Source organism: Calidris pugnax, unplaced genomic scaffold, assembly GCF_001431845.1.
Source record: "Calidris pugnax isolate Ruff unplaced genomic scaffold, ASM143184v1 scaffold44, whole genome shotgun sequence".
Lineage (NCBI taxonomy): Eukaryota > Metazoa > Chordata > Aves > Charadriiformes > Scolopacidae > Calidris > Calidris pugnax.
In genome coordinates this window covers 15,282,891-15,307,467 of record NW_015094506.1, presented here as the reverse complement: position 1 = coordinate 15,307,467, position 24,577 = coordinate 15,282,891, and the positions used below count along the sequence as shown (strand labels likewise).

General features: G+C 36.2%; 1 protein-coding gene across 1 annotated transcript in view; it reads left to right on the top strand.

Annotated features, from left to right (window-relative positions):
* Window positions 1-15,929, top strand: part of METTL25 (methyltransferase like 25) — a 58,141-nt gene extending 42,212 nt beyond the window's left edge. The window contains exons 11-13 of the mRNA XM_014963311.1: window positions 13,316-13,390; window positions 14,011-14,082; window positions 15,655-15,929. Coding sequence (XP_014818797.1) covers window positions 13,316-13,390; window positions 14,011-14,082; window positions 15,655-15,753 — 246 coding nt within the window. The 3' untranslated portion in view covers window positions 15,754-15,929. The remainder of the gene's footprint in view (window positions 1-13,315; window positions 13,391-14,010; window positions 14,083-15,654) is intronic.
* The last annotated feature ends 8,648 nt before the right edge of the window (window positions 15,930-24,577 follow it).

Genomic DNA, 24,577 nt, shown 5'->3' with positions numbered 1-24,577 from the left:
GAATTTTTTTTAAGCCTGTCCAGTATTTCTGAAGTTATTCCTACAAATTTCCTTTGAGGCAAAAAAAATGTAATGCATATTCTGTTTTATACATGCTGTCATTTAGAGGTAAATAGACTTTTCAGATGCTGAATGAAGCAGGCATGAAGAAATTCTTACCTTTACTGATACTGTACAGCCTGATAAAAGTAACTCTTGCACCCTTTTAAATCTGGCTGAAATACTATCCTGTACAAACATGTTACTTTTTCATCTGTACTTAAGTTTAAACTCAAAGTGATCCAAAAAAACATGAATAATGAATCACATAGTGAACACTTTGACCCCTTTTTATTTTCATTTTTTTCTGCAGCAATACTATCTTGATCCCTTTAGACACCTTTTGAAACTGAAAAATGTAACACTATAGCAAGATAGGCAATTCTGTCTATTCAGTGTGTTTCTCTTACAATTTTGTTCCCAAAGTATTTCCAATTTATTTTAGCCTTCAGACAGTCTCCTTAAGTAGCCTTTGAAGATCTTGGAAGGCTTCATACTTTTTCTTTTTTAAAATTAATAAATGTTAAGGATAAATATCAAGGTTTTTAAATAACTTTCCTAGGTAGAGAAAAAAAATTAAATACAAAATTGGGATTTAAACTTATAAAATCATCCAGAGATTTTTTTACATTCTTGAGTGTCTTGTCTTAGTACTACAACTGCTAAATTGGTCAACAGATGGCAACATAGCATTAGGCATGGAGTATGACCGTGTGAAGATCACAACCACTCTCTGAGAACAAGTTGTGCAATGGAGACACTAGAGATTATTAGACCAGTAAAAAAAATAGTACAAATCAAAAAAGTAGGAGTGGTAAGTATGTGAAATATTTAAGGTAAATGTTGTAGCAGTCTTTGCTAAACCAGTGCTTAAAGTCTGTAGTCAAAATGTGAAATCACTTAAAATTGGCCAGGCACATCAAACCGTGAACTAGGAGAAAAATGCAAACCCAAATAAACAAGTAAATGCAAATGACATTGGAATCATGCTTTAAGAAAATCACCATTAAGAAAAAGACTTATGCCTGAAGTTCACTGTGTTTTGAAAGGATTATATTTAATGCTGTTTGCAAATTGAGTTGTTTTTTTGCTTTTCTGTATAAAAAGGCACTAATGTCATGCATTTACCCCAGCTGAAAGTAACTACTACAATGGCATCTTCCTCAGTATGTGTACAATTACCCGAAAGCAATAGTGGATTCTTTGTGCAATGATCAGTTTACTAAATCATTGATTACACTCTGCTGGTAGCGAGTTATACATTCTTTTCTTTAAAACCAGTAAGCATGGAAACTTTGGGTCAATATGTCTGATTTTAGACACGCCGCCTTTTGCTAGAAAGGGTCTGGAGAAACACAAGTTGCCCTGAGAGAAGGATGTCTGTCAATGCTACTTCAAGCTGCACGTGTTTGTGCGGTTGCTAAAGACACGATTCAAGTAAATGTTCATTTTTGCATATATTTCTCCTCATTTTTATGCACAGCTGGCTGCATGCTGAAGACTGATTTTTACATTGATCTACACACTATTATTTTTTATATCCCAGCTACGTTGAAATTTGCAGCAGCACAAAGCCGTGCTATTTTGATACTACTGAGAGGAAAGTTGTTACTGCTCCCTCAACAGTGGTTCTGACACTGCAGTTTTCATGGAGGAGTCAGCAGTACATCTATACAATATTGCAGAATGTGTTAAATTCCTCTCTTCAGAAAAAAAATACTTACATAGCTAAAAATGTGATGAAGCCTAAACATTTGCTCTCAAAGACAACAAAAATCAAAGGGAAATTTATGCAGAATTTTGTTTTTTAGCTCTGTTTTTAAAAATGAACAAAAGAGCAGCTGTACTGCATAGACAAAATGTCTACTCTATCTCCGGCAGTGGCCAAAAACTGATGCCTTGGGAGGAGTACACGGCGAGAGTAATCATATATGAAAGATTCTTCCAGAATAATCCAAAATGTGCCTGTCATTCACAAAAAAAAAAAAGGAGGCAATCATTGTCTTCATGCATAAATTTATTTAGGTGATGTTAAAAAAAACAGCTAAAACTTATTAACACTGTTTAGTACAGAGAACTGTAAGAAAAAATTGTTTGCATACAAGTTAGTGTTTCACCAGTGCAAAAATATTTTTTAAAGAACATGTCAGAAAACTGTGAGCCCCAGGTCTTTTACTGTGCTTATCAGAAAACTGAAGAGAGTTTAGTCTCTGCATGATAATAAATGTACTGGGAAGTAGAGAAGCAGAGGCACTAAGTTTTTAGGAGTCACTGTCGGGGTTTGGTGGCTTGGCGTGTATGGTAAAGGCATGGATGGTTTTGATCACTGTGACTGAATCTGGACTGTGGGACATTAACATCCTTCCAAACTCGTGGTTCATGATGAGCATCACAGCTGCTTCCTTTACACGTTCAAGGGGTAACTCTAGTGCAATCCACTCATTTTCCAGTCTGGACAAATGTGGAGGTAGGATAAAGAGAGCAAGTGTGTAAGACACCTAACCTGCTTTGATACTAGTTTGTGTAAGTGTATGCCTTTTGCTAATTATAGAACTGATGAAGACTCTTACCAGGTATAAATATCCAAACAGCAAATTAATTTTTGCTACTGTTTTTCTGTAATCTGCACTGTTCTTTAAACCTGCCAATTCTTCATGTGAACAAGCCCCTCTGCCTCTTTCATTTTTGAAATAGATGTGAATATCTTTGCTTATTGGAAATAAGAAACAGACCCTTTGTGAAAAGATTGTCATTCAGAAGTGCGACAAAATAGTACAATAGTTTTTCTACAAAGAAAAAGCATTTATCAATCATCCAGGGCCCTTCATTGCTACAAGTTTCTGTTCCGGGACTGAAGTTTCTTATTACCTTAGCCAAAATAATTTCCTCCATTGTGTTTCTTTTCAATGTGGAAGGGCCTGTTAAGTCCAGATTAAACACTGAGATGCAAATGAACTATTTTTTTCTGTCTTTTGGTACTGGGACCGTTCCTTTCACACATCTCCACTTCAGTAGTAAAACTGGGACATACACCATGACTACTGAATGTCTGACAAAATATTCTCGTTTTGTGAGGGCAGAGAGAGAGGTCTTTTAGTGTGAGCTTGGTGCTTCACAGGTAAGGCTATATTGCTTCTAGCTCCAGAACTAATGGAATTGCTTTGTGGGCCATGGCTCCCTGCACAGGGCTTCAGTAATTGGTATGGATACATACCAAGGCAACATTTTATTCCTGGTTGTTTTCTTTGTCATAGCTCACTCTGTTCCCATACTCCATGTTCTATAGGCAGAGCGTTCAGTGTTGCATAGGTACGGGAGAAATTCCATTTTATTCGCTGTTTTACCTAATTTAACATGACCATGAGACTCTCACTTGAGAGAATGAAGCATTCTTCCCTGTTCTTTCTCCTAGGGGAGCTGGCCACTCTTACACTTGTTATCCTTGCTTCTTTCAAACAGCAAGAGCAATTACTCCTTCCTCTTCAACAGAATGTATTTCAGCCTTGCATATGGATTTAAAACAAAGCTTCTTTATTAATACATGTGGTTGCTGCTTAAAACCATAAGTGCTACAAATGACATTGCCACAGCAAAAGATCCTTGTATAAGTATTTACGTATTTCTAGAGTCTTTGAAGAAAAAGCCCCAAAACTTTCTTAAATTGCTTGGTGTCCTGGGCCTATTTGGGTAGATTAGCAAAAGGTCTTTCATAGGGTATGACTCTAAAGTGATTAAAAGTAGTAAATGCTTATAAGGTTAAGGCCTGGATGTGTGTCTGCCAGACCTGGGGATCTGTGAACCAGCTAGGATCCATTTCTGCTAGTAAGTGAGAGCCTCAGAGGGTGGAGCTGTTTAACAAAGAGAAGTTGGCCAGGATTCATGTAAAGTGAGGTCTGGGAATAAGGGGAGAATGCTATTTAATGCCACGTCCAATTGCAGGAAGATATACGGGACTGGAAACACTCCTGACACATCCTCAAAGAAAAGCTATTATTCACTTTGATTTCATCTTGTGCTATATTCACACTATAGTTACTGCTATGGGCTAATAGCATATAAGGTAGTTACTTTATCTTAGTCAAAATACTTCATAAATCACTTAACCCTTTCGGATGTAGACATATGCTGGGGAGATACAATAGCAATTTCAGAGGTAGGGTCACCTCAAGCTTTCATGCACAAAGAGACGTTTATGTGCCTGTCAGCGAGTGCGTCGTTGCAGATTTACTTGGTTGTGTTTAACTAAGCTTCCAAGTCTCCTGTGACTGGTGCTTCTCAGTTTTGAACAGTCAAGTGTCTGCACATAACCTGAAGCTGGTAAGGCTCTTCCCCAGGAAAAGTCATTTATTTGCCTGGTGACCCATCTAACAACTTGAGATGAGATCTGCAACAATAAGCAGATGGTTAATGCTCAGTTTTCCCCATCCCCATTTGCTCTAACCCTGACCACAATTCTCAAAAATAACTGCTGCCCATTTGTCTTTTTCCTGTGCTTCAGTAGAGCATCCCAAAAAGGTTTACAGCTGTCAGGTCTCAACCGGTGGGTCAGTAAAGGACAATAGACCTGTCTGCGAGGCATTGTACCCATTACAGTATCATTTACAATAATAACACAGTAAGAGAAATTCATGCCCTGTAAAAAGATCATTTATCATCTAAAGTAATTTAAACAACTTTGATATTTGATATATTACGTCTATCAATGTTAGACTCAAAATATTTCAAAACCTTGATGTAGCCTATGTAGCTAAATTTAGATATAACTAATAAAATCATGTATATTCTGAAGAGGTTATAAAGTTAGAAGTATATTTAATTAAATAAATGTGTTATTGCTTTCTTTCCCTATGAAAACCAAGACTTTTTTTGGGTTTTGTAGTTACTAATGAATTAGTAATCAATTTTATATAATTTTGCCTTATTTTTAAAGGATTTTCTGACGTTATTACACGTCATTAATTTATAAAATAATCCTTTTCCTACAGTAATTATGCTTGCTTTTTTATATAATTAAATAAATCCAAAGAGAACTGAAATGTATTGGGCTTGCTAGTTCAGTTTTACTGGAATTCCTAAGTGGCTTCCATTTGCTACATTGACTTTGTTTTGCGAACTCCGGAGTATTTCATTTTGAGTGGTAGATAATAGCAAAGCCAGAATTTGTGTGAAAATATAATTTTTTTTTCACTAATTAGTTATTTTCTGTTCAGACTAAATTTGTTTTTGTATGTCTTTGGTCACTTTTTATATAGTTAGTATGAATAGTTGATATATGTTTCGTACAGCAGTAGTGAAGTTTTTAAAACAATAACACTTTTTAAGAAAACACAGGAGCGGGCATATGTGACTTTTTGCTTTCCCTTTGATGAAGTAAATAACTAACAATAACATTAGCATGCATGTAAAGCCCAAAAACTAATTAGCTGAGCTAAGTGATCTCTCAGGTCTATATTTATCAAATAATAAATAAAGGCAAATACCCGAGTTTTATAAGACATTAAGAAAATAACTGATTCTGTTGTCTTTTTTTTAAATAAATTATGGACATATTAATTTTAAAAATAAGTAGTTTTACACTTGGAGCATAAATATGATTTTATTACAGGTTACAGTGTTTTATCACTGATTTAGTACTGCATTTTTAATATATGTTTCCTTTTTATAATGGCTCAAATGGCAGAGTGAACATGGTTTAAGGAGATGTCTTCTCTTATTTTAAGATGAGGTAGTTATTCATGTTAGTTAAATCTCTATTTAATATATTGGGATCAGTCCTGAATAAATTTTCAGCAGACATAAATTACCCTGTACTTGCTTGCATTTATTTATATGATAGTGCTCTTTTAAAAATTAATACAAAAGTAACTCCAATTTGCTGTGTTCAGATTCCTGTAGTATTAGATGGAAACACTTTAGTTAAAGCACTGTAAAGCCAAGAATTTAAAGACAGGACTTTCAAAGACTCCTGCTAAGAGAATTAGATGTTCTGATCACATAAATGTTTTGTGAAAATGCAGTGGTAAATGTACCTTGCAAATATTTTTACAGTGAGTGGCTGGGAAAATGTTTGGTAACACCACTTGGGTTTCCTGGGACCCATCCCTAAGATCGTATTTTCCCCCTTTCCAGACCAAACCAGCAGCCACCTTACAAGCCATCACAAGCTTTGTGGTCCCTCTGAGGAACGTGCAGGTGGAAGCCCTGTTCTCCCGTGTTGGCTTTCTGTCCTGCCTGTGTCATGAGCTGTCCTGGTTGTAGTCCCTAATTGTGTTCTACTCCTGTCGTGGTGAGTAGGCTTTGAGGATATTCTTTCCCGTTTCCACATCTGTGCTTCTCGTACAATACCGTTTGCAAGTTATCACGTATGTTTTCTGGTTTGGTCCTACACCAGCTGTGCTTCAGATGTTCTAATGTTCTTCTGAATCATTGAACTTGAACACAACTGTGTCAAAATATGTTGAACAGAATGTTTCACATGTTTTTTCATAATTTTAAACCATATAATTAAGAGACATTCTGCTCTGCACACATCATTGACAAGCAGTGGTGTAATTAAATGAACAGGTGAGCCTGGGACAAGATAAAAAGCCTCTGTCCTTATGGAGCTCGTCAGGATAAGTTGTATTACAGTATTTAGAAAGCTGCACTTTTTAAAATGAGGTGTTTAGGCAGCCCCATCCTTCCTATCAAATGCTTAATGAGGTTTCTATGGCCACGTGATAACATTCTAAAGTAACAGACTGATCTTTACTTCCTCCACTTTTAATATAGATGATTTGTTTAAATTTTCATAGAGCAAAGTATTTTTTTGTATGAATTTCTGATTTACTGACCGTACAAGATTTTGACCAAAGGAACATAGGATTCTCTAAACCTACCCCAAAGGATTAGCTGAGTGAAGAATTTCTAAGTTTAAGTTCAGCACCGATTTGAACTCTTTAAAGCAAATGGATTTCTTATACTTCCTAAACTCAAATGGCTGAATATGTTACTCATTTCTCATCTGTGATGTTTCTCAGTTTCTGAATATTGAGTCTTAACTATAGAATTACTAGTGGCAAATTCGTAATTTAAGTTTCAGTGTGGTATTTGAGATAACCAATTTTGCCTTCAAATAGATTTCATGGAAGAATGCTAAGTGCCACCAGAATGTTTTGTGAGAACTTGGTGGGTTTTGTGGTGATCTTTTTTTTTTTATTATTTCTGTCAGGTAAATTGCATTGAAAGAAGCTACTTTCTTTGAAGTGAAATGTTATTAGTGTTGCTACTGTGAAAAGAGTGTGACTGGCTCTTTTGCTATGACAAAACATCTAAGACCACCTTCCCCCCTTCTTTGGCATTTGTCAGTGTCTTTTGGAAACATCATTGCACTGTGTTCTGTTATGCAGTTAATAAAATGCCCACCTTGACTTAATATGTTACAACCCCCACCTTTTTAATCCTCCCAAACCACAGTGCTTATAGGAAGTCATCCAGGAGTGATAATGAAAGAGATAAAGATACATCTTTCAACTGGTGATGCCATCTGTGCCATCTGTCCTGTGGGATCTACACTAGATCTTTCTGAGCTTCTGTAGATCATATATTGCATCCTGTTTTCACGCTGGCCTGAAAATATTGATATAACATGAAACAATAATCAATGTGCGGAATGAGAGAAAATGGAGCCATCATTTTGATCAGCATTTCATACAGGACAATTATTTACAATTACTTATTTCAATAAGACAGAGAAGATGACATTGGGTAAATGGAGATGATGTGCTTCTCTTAGCTTACCATAGAGTGTCCCTTGACTTTTAATATCTCCTCAGCAATGACTGGTGGAATATCATAAAATGCAGTTAGCAAATGAAAGGAAGTAAAAGGAAAAATATGATTGTGTGGCTTAATTTTCCTCTTGTTTTTAAAAGTGTTGAAAAACCACATACTTAAGACTGCAGAACTGTCAGTAGTGGAATTGTGTGATACATTAAGGCATGAATTAACCTGAATATATACAACTATACTAGGAATGAAAAAGGAGAATTTTTGTGGAAATCGGGAAAGAAGGGGGACTTTTAACCTGAAATTTCTTATAATCTTAGTGTCTACCCCACACCAAATTCAGTGTTGATTTCTTTAATTGGCAGTGAATACCTCAAACTGATCTGATCTTTGCTAGGACTATTTCTAATTTTGTTGATTTTTATTGTGTAAAGCCATCGGGCAAACATGGAGCCAGCGCCAAAACAATACTTGCTGCTTCCTGTGAATTCTAACATGGTAATTAAATGAGCCTAAACAGTCAAAAAAATGAAGACAGTAAATGAATTTACATACTTAATGCATTTTACAGTTGTTGAAGAGTTGGCTTTCCCAACTGTTTTTTTGGAGAGAAGGAGTTTCAGCTCACAGATTTCCTGGTTCATTTGTTAGTTTGGGAAATACTGAATTAAGGCTTAGGTAACACTTCTATTACAGCCTATAAAGTCTACGTGCATAATGTAGTTTTCAAATATAATTGTTTTTCAAACAGACAAAACACTATCCCAATTGTGGTAGCATAAGATTTTAATCTGAATCTTAAGAGACATGACTTTTATTTCAATTAAATATAAATAATATAGATTGCGTTCATTTGAAATGCATTTTAAACAAAGTTCTAAATAAACTTAAGCTCCTCAGTAATTTCATTATCTGTTTTACATTATTTTACACTATATTACATTACATTACATTATTTTTAACTACCTTAGTCATGGGAAAATCGTAAAAAGTTGCTGTATGGTATGGTCTCCCAAGTGTTTTGGACTGATCTAAGACACTGCTCTGCTAAAAGGGTTGCCTTACTGCTTTCTTGTACTCATGCTAGGCTTCGTGACAGGGCTGGTTCGAGAAGAGAGAGGAAACATGGAAATGTGCAGTCAGTGCAGGGGAAAGCAGTCCCTTTGAGGCAGCAAAGAGGAATTACATCTGTTGAAACAGACTGTGAAACAGCATCCTTAGGCTCTGTCTCTCCTCTGTAGGGCGTGTGCCGCCTTGGACAGTAAAAGACACTTTCCTTCAGTCAAAAAGCTCTTACTCTAAGCAAAGGCAGAACTCTGACAAGATACTCTGTGGAGAAAAGTTAAGTGCGGTATCACTGGTTGTCACAGACCTTGTGCCTGAACATGTAGTTTTCAGTCCCGGTTCAATCAGCACATTTGTGGGATTGCAGCCTGACTGGGGTGTGCTCGGCGTGGGGTATCTCACAGCCTCCCAGTGTTCACAACGGATGAGTCTGGCCTGTGGTATAGTTTAGCACCACCTCCAGCATATGATATAACTAGGTCAATGGAGACCTTGCTGCCCTCTAGTTCCTCTTGGTTATTTCAGCTATTTGAGCGGTCCCGCCAATCCCCAAAGAAATTAGTTTCAAAGAAAGCATGCACCTCCATCACAGTGCAAAGAGATGAGGTGCTTTTGTTCACAACCTGATAAAGACCAGGAGACATTGTAGCTAAAGAAAGAAGTAATGGCCCAAAGCTCCCCATATGTATTGAAGGTTACTTGAATATCAGTAGCATAAGCTAGATCTTTGAGTACAGAATCATTATCAAGACAAGCGTATGATATATTTATTTAGTTTTTCTGTGCATTTTCACTGAGGCCATAAGTCCATAATATCAACATCATACTGTAAGAAAAAAGTACAGTGCATGTATTTAAAGAGGGTTTTTTGGATACACAGGTGTGGGGCAACTCTGCATAGAGAATAGTTGCCTGAACAGCTCCAGTGGCTAAATGGGGCTTGCTTTGCATATGCAAGTACAATTCTGTCCCTGAAAATGCAAACAATAACTTACTCCTACGTCACCTTGGAAGGATAGCTGAAGATTGTGTTGTGTACCTTTTGAGAACTGAAAGCCATGTGGCAAGCTCCTGCAGTTTCAGACAAAGTCAATATTATCTGGTTTTAAGTCTTTCTCCAGTAAGTAGACCACAGGGCTATGAATTACCCTTTCATGCCCTTTTCTATCAATGCTTTTTGGTGGACGCTTTCTTTCTTTTCCAGCTGGGCTGTTGCATTCAACTGGTTCACTCAGCAAACTTTTAACTGCGGCACAGTTTGGAATAATACCTAATCTACCCGTGAGGGCAGGATGCATTCAGTGGAATGTATAGTAAACAGGGAGGGAGTGGGAAAGCATTTGGGTTCAGTACTTTAGTATGGCAACATCCAAGAGACGTTTTTGACACAGTTTTTTGTTTGCCGAACATTTCACAACTTGTTTTCTTTTAATTTGAATGCTTCATGTTGAAAAATGGAGAACATGGCAGAAGCAAAAGCAGAAAGATTTCATGATTGCATTTCTACAAACACAGATCTTTGTGTTTTAGTTCCAAATAGCCTGTAATTTCAAAAATCCATTATACTAAAACCCATTTAATTCACAGTTGAAATGAAAAGCTTATAGGGCAGAGGTTAAATACACTATTTTGTTTATCTCATGACTGATATGTTTTAGTTGGTTTGACTCTTTGGAGGGGAAGAGAAAAAAAAAAGCTCAGATATTTGCACAGCTTTATTGAAAATAAAATAGCAACAAGACCAAAGAAGTCCTGTTAATCCACATTAGTATTGCCAGATCAGCTACTCAACCTTGCCTCTGTAATTGGGAAAAAGTACTTTCTAAATTAAAAAAATATGACTGAAAGACTACAAAAGATTTTCCAACCCATCCACTTGTTTTAAGGCAGAGTTAGAATTTTGTGTGATTCCTGAAAAATATTTATTAAAGCTTCCTATGATGGAGACTGACAACCTCCCCAGTCCTTAATTAACCTCAAAGAGAGAAAGTCTCTTCAATGTTTTTGGCTGAATTTTCTTTTGCTGCAATGCAAGCCCATTAGTTCTTATCCCGTCCACCGTAGACACATTGAACAAACTGTTCCCTGCTTCTTGGTGATAGCCTTGTAAAAACTCTTATTATGCCCACTCTCAATTTTCTCTAATTTAGCCTGATCAGTTCCAGTTCTCTGGGTCTTTCTTCCCAGGGCATGTTTTCTAGATCTCTGATCTCTTTTCTCTCCCAGGGCTTTTTCAGACAGTTCATTCCTTTCTTTGAAATCTGATGCCCAAAAATGGATGCAGTATTCCAGCTAGAGCTTTGCCACTGCCAAGGGGAGTTGAAGGATTGCTTCCTGTGCTTTGCAGGCTGCTCTCCCCTACTTGTCGCAGAATGGCGATTGCTTTTTTTTGCAGTAGCACAACTGTGACTCTCGCTCAGGCTTGTCATCTGCTTTATCTCCCAGACTGTCATTTGGTGTTCCCCAGCCTGAACAGCTGATTATTTCTGCCTGAGTGTAGTCCCTTCTGCTTTTCTGTACAGCGTTTCAAACTTCTTTTCTAAGCAATGCTCCGGTTTCTGAATATTATTTTAAGTTCTAGCAATGCCTTCCTGTTGCACATTTCCAGACTTAGTTAATGTGGTTTCCGTTCCATTGTTTGAGTTCTTAATGAAAACATTGCATTTTGTAATGGACCTCCAGTCAGCAGGTCTTTTCAGTTGTTCAAAGACTCATTAATAACTACTCTCTGGCTACGGTCATTCAGTTTTCACTCGCTTTATAATGCTTTAATCTAATCTTTGTTTCTTGAATTTGCTTATGAAATTGTTACGTGAAATGGTGTCAAAAATCGTGCTTAAGTCACAATATATGGCAACCAGTTGTTTTTTGCTGTTGTGAATCCCTTCACCCTCCTTACAAGCAAAGTAGTCTGACTTGTTATTTTTCTTGGCAAATTGATGTTGACTATTACTCATTTCCTTATCTTTCAGTAATTTTAATTCTTCTTTTGTTCCATTTTTTTTCACTGCATTGAGTTTGAACTGACTATTCTATAATAAAAGGTGTACATTTACTAGCCATCTGACATACCATCTTTGAAAACTTCTCAGTACCAATGCATTTCCTTCTTGACTGTCCTAGGATGGTTCATAATACATACCTGATTTGAAAACTTTAAATTTGTGGAAATGTTCTTTAGTTTCTTTCTCTATTTTAAGCTGATATTTTAAATCTTTGCGACTGGATTAGCTACATGCTCTTAGATGACTCTTCTCATAAAAGTGAGCAAAAATGTATTAAACTCTTCAGCTTTCCTAGTCTTTTGTCATAAAATTATAGAATCATTTAGGTTGGAAAAGATGTTTAGGATCACCAAGTCCAACTCTAAATGTAACACTGCCAAGTCTACCACTAAACCATGTCCCTAAGGGCCATGTCTACACACCTGTCAGTACCATTACTTTTCTGCTAAGTTGTGGGCTAGCTCTTTCCATAGCCACAGCAGAGCAGCCATACTGCAAACTCCTAATACTGAAGAAGTACATTAGGCTCTTTTAGCTCTGCTTTTTCCGGCAGCCTCCGTCATCAATAATATTATGAATCTACTTCCCACTCCTCTGACAAGTTCTTTAAATGGCCAGCTCAACTGTCTCGTTTAGCATCCAGGACTATGAACAGCAGAAGAGTAGAGACATCTTGACTTCTAAAAACTGGAAAATCTTGTAGTCTGGCTGCCCTATCGAGAACCTTTAGCTCCCTGCTATGGTGCACTGTCTGCTGAGGGCTGAAAAGGGAAGGGCTATTTGGCTTAGTCGAGTTCTTGAGCTGTCTTTGCATCATTTAGCCCCAAAATGCAGCATTTACAATCATAGTGACAGTGCTGGCAGTGTTGCATCAGGTGACTGGCAAAAGGAAAGGGAAACGTAGCAGTTCAAAGTAAATAGGGAAAGTTTTATTTTTAAAATGGGTAACTTGAGGCACAGAGGAACAAAGTATTGTTTCCAGGATCTAACAGTAAGTTTTGTAACGTGAAATAGCGTCCAGGAGTCCTGACTGAAGCCTGTTACTCTCACACCAGAATCCACTCCGCAGCTATTTAAATAACTCTCTTGGGGATGGGGGTGAAGAGGGGATAAGATATATGGGAAAGGAAATGAGAATGTTATCTCTGCTTTACTGTGTAATACTCGTTTAAGAATGGCTAGAGCCTTCTGAATAATGAATGCATCTCAGTATTTCATGTCAGTGCAAAAGCCCGTCTGAAGACCAGCTATTGTAAATGAGAACTGAGAAACTGCTATTGGAAAATTATTATAAACCTTAGGAAAGTGCTAATTTCAAAAACAAAACACAGATTTCATTTTGTAGTGTGACTTTCAAATAGGAAAAAAATTTCATTTTAAAGTTCTCTTGAAAAAGTAACTAGAATAACTCTGATATATTTTTTTTTAATCTCTTGCAGCTCCCAGACAGCTGTATAATGGATTACTATGAAAAATACAAGCACAGAATGAATGAGCTTGAAGCATTTAATATGGTAAAAGTTATAGGATTAATACTGTTACCTTCTATATATGTGCTAGTCTAGAACAAAGCCCTGTTAAGCTTTATGTGGCGGTGGACTGTCTTACACCGTGGTATGCAATCTCCAAAACAAAGCAGCTCCCCTTCAAAACTTTGGAGCATATCCTATTCCAAAACTATATTAGGTGTTCAGTAAAATAATAAAGCAAACACATGGAAGATTCTTTTTCAAGAGGGACTATTACCCTGGAAAATGAAATGTCAGTCTCCTTTTAAACCTAGACTGGTCTCCATGCAGTTATTTCATAAAAATTCTTTTTATTAAAATTCATTATTTCCCTCTTTAAAATTCTTCTGCTTCAAATAATATCATTTTCTTGTTGGACAATGTCTCAAAACCAACTAAATAACATGGTTTCCTGGCTTTATGGCATTCCATGTATTTTTTGATCTTTAATATAATCTGTTTTGAAGATGTCCGTCCCACAGGGAAAATTGGCAAGGTGACATTTGTACAACAGAACCACTACAAAATGATTGACCTTCCTGGAATTATACTGTGGAAGTGTAGCCATTTGGAAGTGTATTGTCTCTCTTTCCCCAAATCATTATAGCATATAATCTTTCTTTCAGCTGAAGGTTGTTCTGGCTCCCTGCATAGAAGTTTTGATACTTCTGGATCGTCTTTGCTACCTCAAGGAGCAGGTATTTTTGCATTATGTTTTATGATACCTAAAGGCTACATCAGTGAAATGAGACTATTTCAGCCAATTTATTACTGTGCAGACCAAAAGTCTCTGTTGCAGAATTATTATTCTCATCATATTTGCCAAAGTATAAGCATTCATGCCATTTAGTATAAACATATGCCCAGCAGATGTTTTTATTTTCAGCAAAGCAGCAATAATAAAGTTTATGTTCTTTTAATTGTATGGTAATTACTAGTCAATAGACAGTAAAAAATAAATTAATTAAATATGCAACAAATCTCATTTTATACAATGTATTGAGATGTTTAATAATTCAAAAGAATATTGGAAATGCTAAACAAACATTGTGCTGTACATGCTAGAGCTTCCAATGAATATGTTTTAGAACATATAATTCAAGAAATTTTGAATTAGATCCAAAATGTTTATGATTTCCTTTTATTGTTTCTTAATTAAGATCAATGATGAGAGAGGGTGCACTTTTTCCAACTGTATGGGTCAACTGAGGTACATTTGACTAACACACAGCCTGGATATATTTACAAGTACAGACCTGGGATATAATAAGCAAATGCTACTACATTTACTCTGTAATGATTTATATTACAGTGTTTCTGCTAACACTAATTTTGAACTTGGCCTGATTAACTGAGAAGCAGCAGTCATACTTTATCTGCACCAGCAAACATTTTTCAGACAAATAATAATTTTCTGGAAGGAAATGACAGCATCTTCCAGCTTCTGCTCTGGGCCACAGTCAAAATAAAATTTTAAAATAAATTTTAAACCCATTCATGTGAATAGCTCTGTTTTTCCACCATAAACCTTTCATTGTAACAGTTCCATTTTATCATAAGTAAAAATTCACTTTATTCTCTGCCACAGTGCACTTGGAACAAGTGAGTTGTAGTAAATGTATGCTTTTGTTCTAACTGATATTTTTACAGAGAGGCAATTTGAAATATTTAAATAATGATGCATTTTCCCAAATGCCAACCAGTTATAAATCACATAGAGATCTGTATGATTTCCAAGATGGGAGATCAGACTTGCTGCATTTAGCACTAATTTACCTTTTCTAAATGTAATATACCAATTGATTTAATCTTGTACTGGTTGATTCACAAAATGTGGTTAGGAAGAAAAAGTAGAAATGATAAAAGCCATATGCAACATGAAGACCGGATCCAGCTGGCCTGATTCATTTGAAAAGTCAGTTAATTAGCTTCAGTAGTAGAATGTGCTGCATAAAATGAGTAGGACTTGATCCTCAATTTCTTTGCTCTAGTTCAACTGAAAAAAAGCTTTATTGATGAAAGGGGTGGCAAGTTATCATTTGATAGTGCCAAAAATAATTTAATGACTTTAAAATACATCCTGGTTTGGGTGTCCATTTTTTTCACAATGAACTTTCTGTGATTTTCTTGTTAGGTAATTGTTTTTCCTGCTTTGCATTAAGGGTAATTTTTTTTTTCAATTTTGTATTTAAAAATGTGGACTTATTACTATATCTTAGCTCTTAAGTCAAACACATTTTTATATACTTCAATCATATATCATTTTACAGGACAACATTGCCTGGTCTGGACTTGTGAAGTTATTTGATCCCGTGAAATCCCCCAGATGCTATGCAGTTATTGCTCTGAAGAAACAGTCATGTTTTTAATTGGAAGCAAATTGCAGATAGGTTGAAAACTCTGAACTGATACTGCTGTTTCCTTACTTTTATTCTGGTTTTTTTTTTCATTGATTCCTCAAGTACACTGTTTGCTTTTCAGCTGCAAAAGTAAAAAGTGCAATGCCTCTTTGAATCGTGAGAAATAAATATCTCCTTTATAAATACCATTGCTTCCTTATGGCAGTCATTAAACAATGTTGAACATCTGGTTTTATTATAAAAGTTATGGCCCATATTATGTGATTATTATTTTAAAATAATTTTTATGTTTCTTCTTTTTAAGGCATTATACTATGTATCAATACCCTTTCTCTTGATATTTCTAATCATAAGGTCATACCTTCTCGGTTTTTACCAGTAGCTGCCATCAGCAGTCTCAAACTAGACTCACCTTTTTCATTTCTGGATTCAGATGGTGCATAGTATAAACAGAAAAGTAACTTGCACTGTAAACAAGAGGTTCCCAGACTAAATAGGATCTTTGTGTTTCCCTGTTCTCCAGGTCATCAGGACCAGCTTATTTACAGAGCAACCTAGAAAAGCCTAGATAACTACCTGCAAAGAGCAGTTTTGTATTAACCCCTTCTTCCTTCAGGCGTGTTCCTGGCATGCACTTGTTTGCCTGTCATGCTGAAAGAAAAAAATGTGTGTGCTCTAATCCAGTGTGATATTTCCCAGTGCTTAAGAGTCAGCTGCCCTGCCGGGGTTCGCTCCGTAAGCCGTCAGTTGTATCAGCAAGTTGTTATCTGGCCCAAGTATGTTGGGTATAAACACTTTGGTACCCGAGCGAATTGAAACTTGCGAGGCAGTTTCTCGTTGGCTGTACTGCATTCATGAGTGGGAAATTTATTTGTTCATGCATTTGTCTCGATGGGTTGCATAATTAAACTTGCAGATTTTCCATCAATTAAAAAAGAGAAAGCTTTCTATTCTTAGTCCTAGCACTTTTATTAGAATTTTCCAGCATATATAAAACATAATTAACTACCCGTGCACAGAAAAAAGGGCAACAAATAAATAATAAAATGCAGCATTAAAGAAGAAAAGGGGAGAATGCAGAAGGCAGAAGATGAGAATAACAGAAATTATTTTTCTATTAATTGTCTAGTGACAGTAATAGTCATGGGAATCAGACTGACATTCAGATGTGAGTAGGAACAAATCTTACCCTGTTTCAGTCTGCAAAATGTAATGAGAACTTGTGAACATGGCCATTCAAGTCACATCTTTCTTTGGAAGAAATACCTCTTTTTTTTGGTGTTGTAAGTTAACTGCTGCCTATTTTAGGACTTAGTCCTTATTAGCTCCATGGATCCGGTATCAGCTTCTCATTTGTTTGGTCTCAGTACGTTCAATCCTTGGAGCTGCTGAACACCTGCAGTACCCAAGGAAATTAACAGAAGTTGCAGGTGCTCACAGCATCTTTGGAGTAGAGCTAAGAAAAGAAAATGAGGCCTTCCACATATGCTTCTTTTTGTTATATAGGGAGTGCTGAGGAAGCTAACAAGCTGGTAGATTCCGTTCCCAGGAGAGGAATCAAAAGAAATAAAATCCTTTCCTAACCTCTAAGGAAATGTGGAAGAAAAAGTCCCCAGTAATATCTGATATAAAGAGTCAATCTAAAGTACATGATGTTAAAAAGAAAAAAGATGAACAAAAGTCTTAGAAAAATAGGTCTTATTATATTATGTTCTGCTGAGACATGTTGACTAATTACTAGTGAAGTGTTAGAGTGTTGTCATCCCAATCTTATGTGCTGTTGGAAAAATGTGCTTGGGGATGAAATTGCCTTTTTTGTGTTATGAATTGATTCTACTTCTTTTTCAGACCAAATACTAAAAAACAGGCATATAAGATGTCCAAACAAAGAAAGCACAGTTTCTCACTGAAAGCAAGTACCCTGCTATGGCCCAAAAATTTTTGTTTCAGCAAGCCCCACCTGGTTTAATTTGAACACAGCTGAAAAAGCACGGAGTACACAAACTATTGCTAATTTTGTGGGATATTTTAATGCGTGTAATGCTATCTAAATTCAAATTTAAATTCTTATTACTATCTTAAGAGGACATTTGCAACAGTTTAGAATAACAAGCACATCTCTAGGATTAGCCCAAGTGCTTTTCCACTGATTCAAAAAGGTCTGAATAAATTGGCATGCCCTACCCCCCAGCAGCTTCTCAGGCTCTTTCAGTACTTTACATACTTTGTAATCTATGCAGGCAAAGACAGAGGCGATGTGCTTCTTAGAATAATAACTATCAAGAGGTTTATATGACGAGTTTGCATTCAGCAAAGTCAGTTGCTGTCTGCTGTCAAAGCTGTTTGGAAGCTTTGGATGCCTGACTACCTATGAGCTATCGTTTACATAATGGAAAAATCCCTGACAGTAATCAAGATGAATAAAAGGATTTTTCTTCATGGTTATTGCTAGAAGTTCTTCTGTAATGTAAACCATATCCTAAATATGATGAAGTCTTTTGATAGAAAAGAATCCCCATTTTCTTTCAGTGTGACAGAGAGCTATCTTTCTTGATATTTCCACTATTCCCTAAGGAATAGTGAAAATACCTGCTTTCCCTCAGGTGTTTGCCTGATCCTGTTTGTGGCACACCTATGCATTCTGTAGCAGATTTAGAGTGTTGTATTTCTTTTTCTTAGGGCTGAAACCTGTTCTTGGATGGAGGAACAAGACTATATGCAGGGTATGTGTGCAACCTTAATATCCAAGAGTATGTTGTAGCCCTAAGATCTCCAAGCCTGCTTTTGTGACAATAAACTTTAATTTTGCAGTGCTGGTTCATGCCTTGGAACATCACCCCACTAAAAAATTTTGCACTGCTTTAGTTTCTGGAATTTTATTTACAAGTTTTTTTCTGATTAAATATTAAGTATTTTTTATTACGAATTATCTTCTTCATTGACATTATTCATTAATCTACTGTTAAAACAACTGTCTGCTTAGAGTTAAGATGCTTTTGCATTTCCCAGATGGGAACATGGCGTAATTCTCTGGGATCGAGCTGCAGTTCCCTCACCATCACATAACCAACTCAGTTGGTGGCTCTATATATCTCCAGGCAACTGCTGAATAAGTTGGTTTCTTTGAATTTGCTTATCCCTGGTTGTTATCTTTTTCAATGTTGTATTTCAACATACTTTAAGAAAAGGAGTAAAATCCTTCTGAGATTTGGGATGCCTCAGAGAAGTTGCTCCACAGTTATGCTTCTTGTTGCTTTCTCCTTTAAAGCCTTGAAATTAATTCCTGGTGGTCAGACAGATTAATAAGCAGAAGACAGCCTGCGAGGCATAGGTTATTAAAAAATACTATGCACAGTATCTTCTCTTTAGGAGTCTTTTTTGACTTGAGAGCTCTGAGGCATTTTCTTTGCAGAAATTCCAGTGCATGTTATCATTAAGCTCAAACGTCCAAGGAAACCCATCAACGTAATGAAGATTTGCCTCAAACTGTTAGAACGTGCTGTTGCACAGCAGTCTTCCCAGTATACACCTGCATCTACCTCAAGGCTGTCTGCAATGTCTCCATCAAACTGGGGAGGAAGCGACACTCGTCTCATGATCCCAGTGATGCTGTTCGTGAAATCTGCAAGAGAATGGCACTACACTCTCTGCTTTGTGTTAAAAGGCAACTGAACTCTCAGAATGGGTATGTCCAACATTCAAAGATTTCTCCAGATACCGTTATTGAAATCCATTTAACAGCCTTCTTCAGCCAGTTCAGTCTGTTAGTTACTTCTCTTAATACTATCATTAATAGATCTACAAAATTTTGTCCTGTCATTTATGTTCCGCAGGTGGACTTTTCTCATAACACAGTTTTGTTACTCATCAAAAGAGTAAATGACTTCAACTAATTGCTATGAGTGGTACGTACTTCTAGATTTCTTGATTATTATTTTTTTATTTTACAGCAATTTTAATTTGTTTTATCCAAGAGCAATCCTAGTATGTGCCATCATTGCCTCAGAACTGCGGATTCAAAGGAAATCAGAAATGGTTTTTAGATTACCAATGAAATTTAGAACAAATTGAAATTGCACTCTATAAGTGTGTTCTTGGGTAGGAAAGCAGACTATATTTTCAGGCTATCATAAAATTTGCTCTTTTCAGGCTTTGCAATTACAGTAACAGTGACTATGTATAGTATGCAAGGACTTTCCATTTCATCTTGTATGTAACACACTAACAAGACACAATTTTTTGATATCTTAGTTTAAAATTAACAAAGACTGTCCAAAACCAAAGTATCACTTGCAAACTTAACTATAGTTTATCTGTGGATTAAAAAATTCCACATGTGAAACCTGTGCAAACTTTTAACTTTTCATTACAAAATTCCCAGTTTTATGTAAGTCTCTGTCTCTCTGCATCTGAACCAATATGAACTTACTCATGGAGATAAAGATGTTGTCAGGGCAGCTGGCATTGGGTTTCACATGGAATTTATCAAGGAAACCAAGATGCAGTAAATCTACTGAGCCAACAAATCAGATTGTTACACTGCAGCTCAAATTGCATTAACACACCAACTGTCAGCTCCTTCATGAATCACTGATGAAAAGAGCAAAGCTGTCTGCTTACTGAATAACTCAGTAGTGTCTGGCACCAAGAGAGAAAATTCCAATAAGAAGGAGCAGTGATCACCTCTCCTGATTACGTAAACATTCAGAAAGAATAATTAAAATGTACAGTTGTAAATCTACATTGTTTATTACACCTCCTATTATTAGAGTAATGAATAAAGACTGACAGCAGAAGCGGCCATGCTGTTTCTCAACTGTAAATCCTAAATTCACTTGTTGGTCTTAGAAAGGCTGAAGTCATCAAGAGGACACACAGATGTTAAAAAGTGTAGAATGAGCTGTACACGACTTGGATAAATGTGCCATTTGCTAACCTTTTTATAGTCTAAGGCATGGGTATCAGTTCACAGAACACAACTCACAAAATACTCAATGGACAGCATATAAACCAAGTTTTATCAATTTTAAGCTCTTCAGTGTTTATTTATCAGCAGACTATTAATAGCTAGAAAGGGTTATAAGAGTGATTTCAGCAAAAATGTTGCCGTGCTGTTTATGGTTAAAAATTTTCAATAAAAGCAAATTAAAAAATGGAAACCCTTACTTACCCAGAAATTTTAGCTTTAATTTCAGAATGTGAGTAACGGTACAGGGTCATATAGTGAAAATGCATATCATTAAGACTACCCCAAGACAGATTTTTGTTTTAAGTAAAAAATGTCTGGCCAACAAGAGCTTTAGAGAATTGCTCATTTGCTTTTTAAAAGTCACTCATCTTTTTAAAGTCACACTTCTGTAGTGATGTTGAACATATTTTTTTTTAGTGAACAGAACTTAAGATTGAGTTTATTTAGAAAAAGAATGTATTCAAAGAAAAAACTTCGAGAAGCACCACTTTGTTCCCGTGCTTATCCTCAAACAGCATTGCAGAAGTGGGAGAAAATATAGCAAGTGTATCCCAAAAGTGATTTTTTTCAGATAACCACTCCATTTGCACTAGTTAATCACATGAATCGAGTTTAATGTCATCAATCTAAACACCAGTTATTGAAATCATGAGCTATGGATAGAAGATCATTTCAAATCAGACATTTAAATAGCATTGAAATTGAAATCATCACTTTTCTGAAGATGTCCACGTCCTTTGAGTAGTTGTAATTTGCCTATATAGAAAAGAAGAACAATTCCAAGCATTCAGCATGATACAAAAAGTCCATAGTTAGAACATTAACAGATATTAATACAAAACAGTCCATTACATACCCTTACGTAGTGAAGACCTGGGGTGTCTTCTTCTGAGTCACTGGCAAATTTCTGTTGATTTCCATGGGAGCAGGCTTGGATACAAAAGCATCTGCTGAAGACAAAGACTGTGGATGATCAAATGTCTTCTGTACAAAGCCAGTTCCAAATTTACATTTGTGAAGGCTAAGAGATTGTTTACACTTCCTTTATTTATACATACTGAAGTTGAACAGTATAGAAATTACTGTGAACTTTGGTTCATCATTGAAACCTTCCTGACATAAAGTAAGATAAGGTTCAAATGGCTCTTTATTTTTTATTTCAGGTAATATATTTTTAATGCATTAAAACTCTCACAGTTTTCTTTTCTCCACTTGCTGATTCTTTAACAATGAGAGCACTGATTACACTAATGACACTTATTGTACCTAAAAATAACTCAAGTGTCACAGTCTGTATTTTCACTGAAGCCAATGGTAAAATTCCCATGAACTCTATTATAACTGTTTCTATGAATCAAGAAAGTAAGATTTTGCCTAAATTATTCAAAAAGCAACTTTTGTTACAGTACTTTAATAGAGTATCTTCATAACAAGATTTCACTGTAAACCTGTATTTCCCTGCCTTCCCTTCCTTTGTGCAGAAATTTTATAGAACATTGTAAAACTAAGAATTGAATTTATATAAATGGTATGTTTCCCCAATTAACCATCTCTATCAGCACTTTACAGGGAGTGCATCCCTTATTCATGAACTATGTGTTAAAGAAAGTATGTTAATTAATAACTCTTTCTGCACAGCCCATGAATTCAATACAGAACCTATAAATGTAAGCTGTGAGACATAAATTTTGATTGATTTTTACAATTCCATTTAAGATGTATTTTCAGAACAGATTTTTTAAAAACTTTTTTAAAATATGATTTTATTGAAAATATTTTCCAGCAGGACTTGAAAATTATGTAACTGGAGGTAGGATCTCAGTGAAGGATGACAATAATATTTCAGGTTGTCAGTGGGAATAATTTCTAATTTTTTTCCTGTTTGTTATGATTTAGCATTGAGCTTTAAGAGAACATAAATTAATTAAGTGCAAAATGTATCGCAATTACTCATTCACTTCTAGTATATTATTGAAATATTTCCGTTTCATATGTTGCTAATTTATTTTTCCTTGGTGAACTGTACCTAAGTTTCCAGAAGAGCAAATCTAGGAACATTCATGTTCTTTACACAGTAGTGTTTTATAATTTTATTGAATGAAAGAGGAGTATTGTGGTCTGGTAAATAATCTAGTGTTTCTCCATTAAAACAGCTCCCAAAATAAATCTGAATACGTGCAAGAGAAGATTAAGGTTCACAGTAAGCATTTAGTTACTTGCCAGTTTGTCATCAGAAGTCAATGTCAACTTAATTCACTGCTTTTTAGTCAGTTAAGGTTTGAGAGCAGCTTTATGCTTTGATTCTACAGCTCAGGAAAGGAAAGATAGATCCGCTTTACACCATGTAAAACTGTAATATTATTACCTTGAGTCCCAGAAGCCACATAAACCTGTTAATAAGGTATTATCCCAAATTAATTCTATGCTTTGCAGCATGGGCAGTTGACCCTGGTGAAGTGCTGCCCTTATATGGCTGTACTTCTGCATAGACCAGGGGAGGAGCAGGTGTATCTTCTGAGCATCACGTCTGAGTTTTTGTGACAGGAACATAGTCCAGATAAATAAGGAAGAGCTTTAATACTTTTGTCCTCCTACCCACTGCTTGTGTTAGCCTTCAAGCACTTTAGGCAAAGAGTTTTCTCTTGCTGCCTAAGGGTAGCGGTGAGTAGCTTGCATGGTGCTTGTGGCTGATGGTCAACCATGGCTCCGGCAGAGCTGTTTCATGTAATTAGTTCTGGGATACGCAGCCGCCAAATGCTGGGTGTTTCAGTGGTGGAAGTCAGCCTGATTTGTACCTGACATGTCCAGTCACTGCAGTGAGTAGCCTTATTAATCCAGTGCAGTGGTCAGTTATTTAGAGAACTCTTCTCTTCTACAGTGAACTTCTTCAAGCTGTGCCTGTCCTCAGCTCCTGTCGAGGATGATTTGTTTCTTGTATATTTCAGCTCCAGGAAAGTTTTGGCTTGCACTTGTTAAAGTCCTGAAGATTGAGGACCTCACATACTCACCTGCTAATGTATCCCTTTTTCTGTATTTTCTGTCTATGCCCTCAAGTGATTGGGTTCAGCTGGTGAGAGAATAGTTAAACACTGTAGACAGAAACACAAATATACCGTAATCAAAAAATCTGGTGATCTAAAGGCTCCTTGTCTTACTCAAATACCTTCAATTAGAACACTTTCCAAGTCTGAGTAGCAGATCTCTTTTCCATCACTAAAACTAAAACAAAGTGTTATACCAGAAAACCATTCTGTTCTTGGAACACGTGGGTGAGATTCAGACTGAATACGCGTGCTTTGGCATATGCATTTGAAAATATGGGTCTCAGAACCCTTATTCCAGTTCTCATTTTGGAGATTGTTTCTCATTAATTCTCCTCTTCCTGCTTCCTTTGTATTTATTCTACTTACTTTCTTTTTCTGCCTTCATGGAAGGCTGAGGAAGGATATAAGCACTATTGTATATCAACAGTGACAGCCAGAGCTCAATGTGCAAAATACAAGGGTGTTTTCTGGAAAGGCACGTGTGCCATGTGTTATCAAAAGTAATGTATGTGCATGGACCCCTTCTAGGAGCTAATTTAATATACTGTCTAAAATACACTCTATTTTCACTGCAAAGAACAGATGACTTTTCATTTTCTCTGTCTTTTTCTTTCCCAAGAATATCATTGCAGGACTTACTTTGTCTTCTAGAAGTGACACTGTGCTTTGCAATACAACAGGGTGAACTATTCCAGGTTGTTCTGAGTGCTTTTTTATTGAACTTTTCTTGAACAGTGACATCACAGGCTTGCCATTGAACATTGCAATGCATATTATCGTTCCCAGGTTGCCTAGAGGACACTATAAAAAAGAACCAATA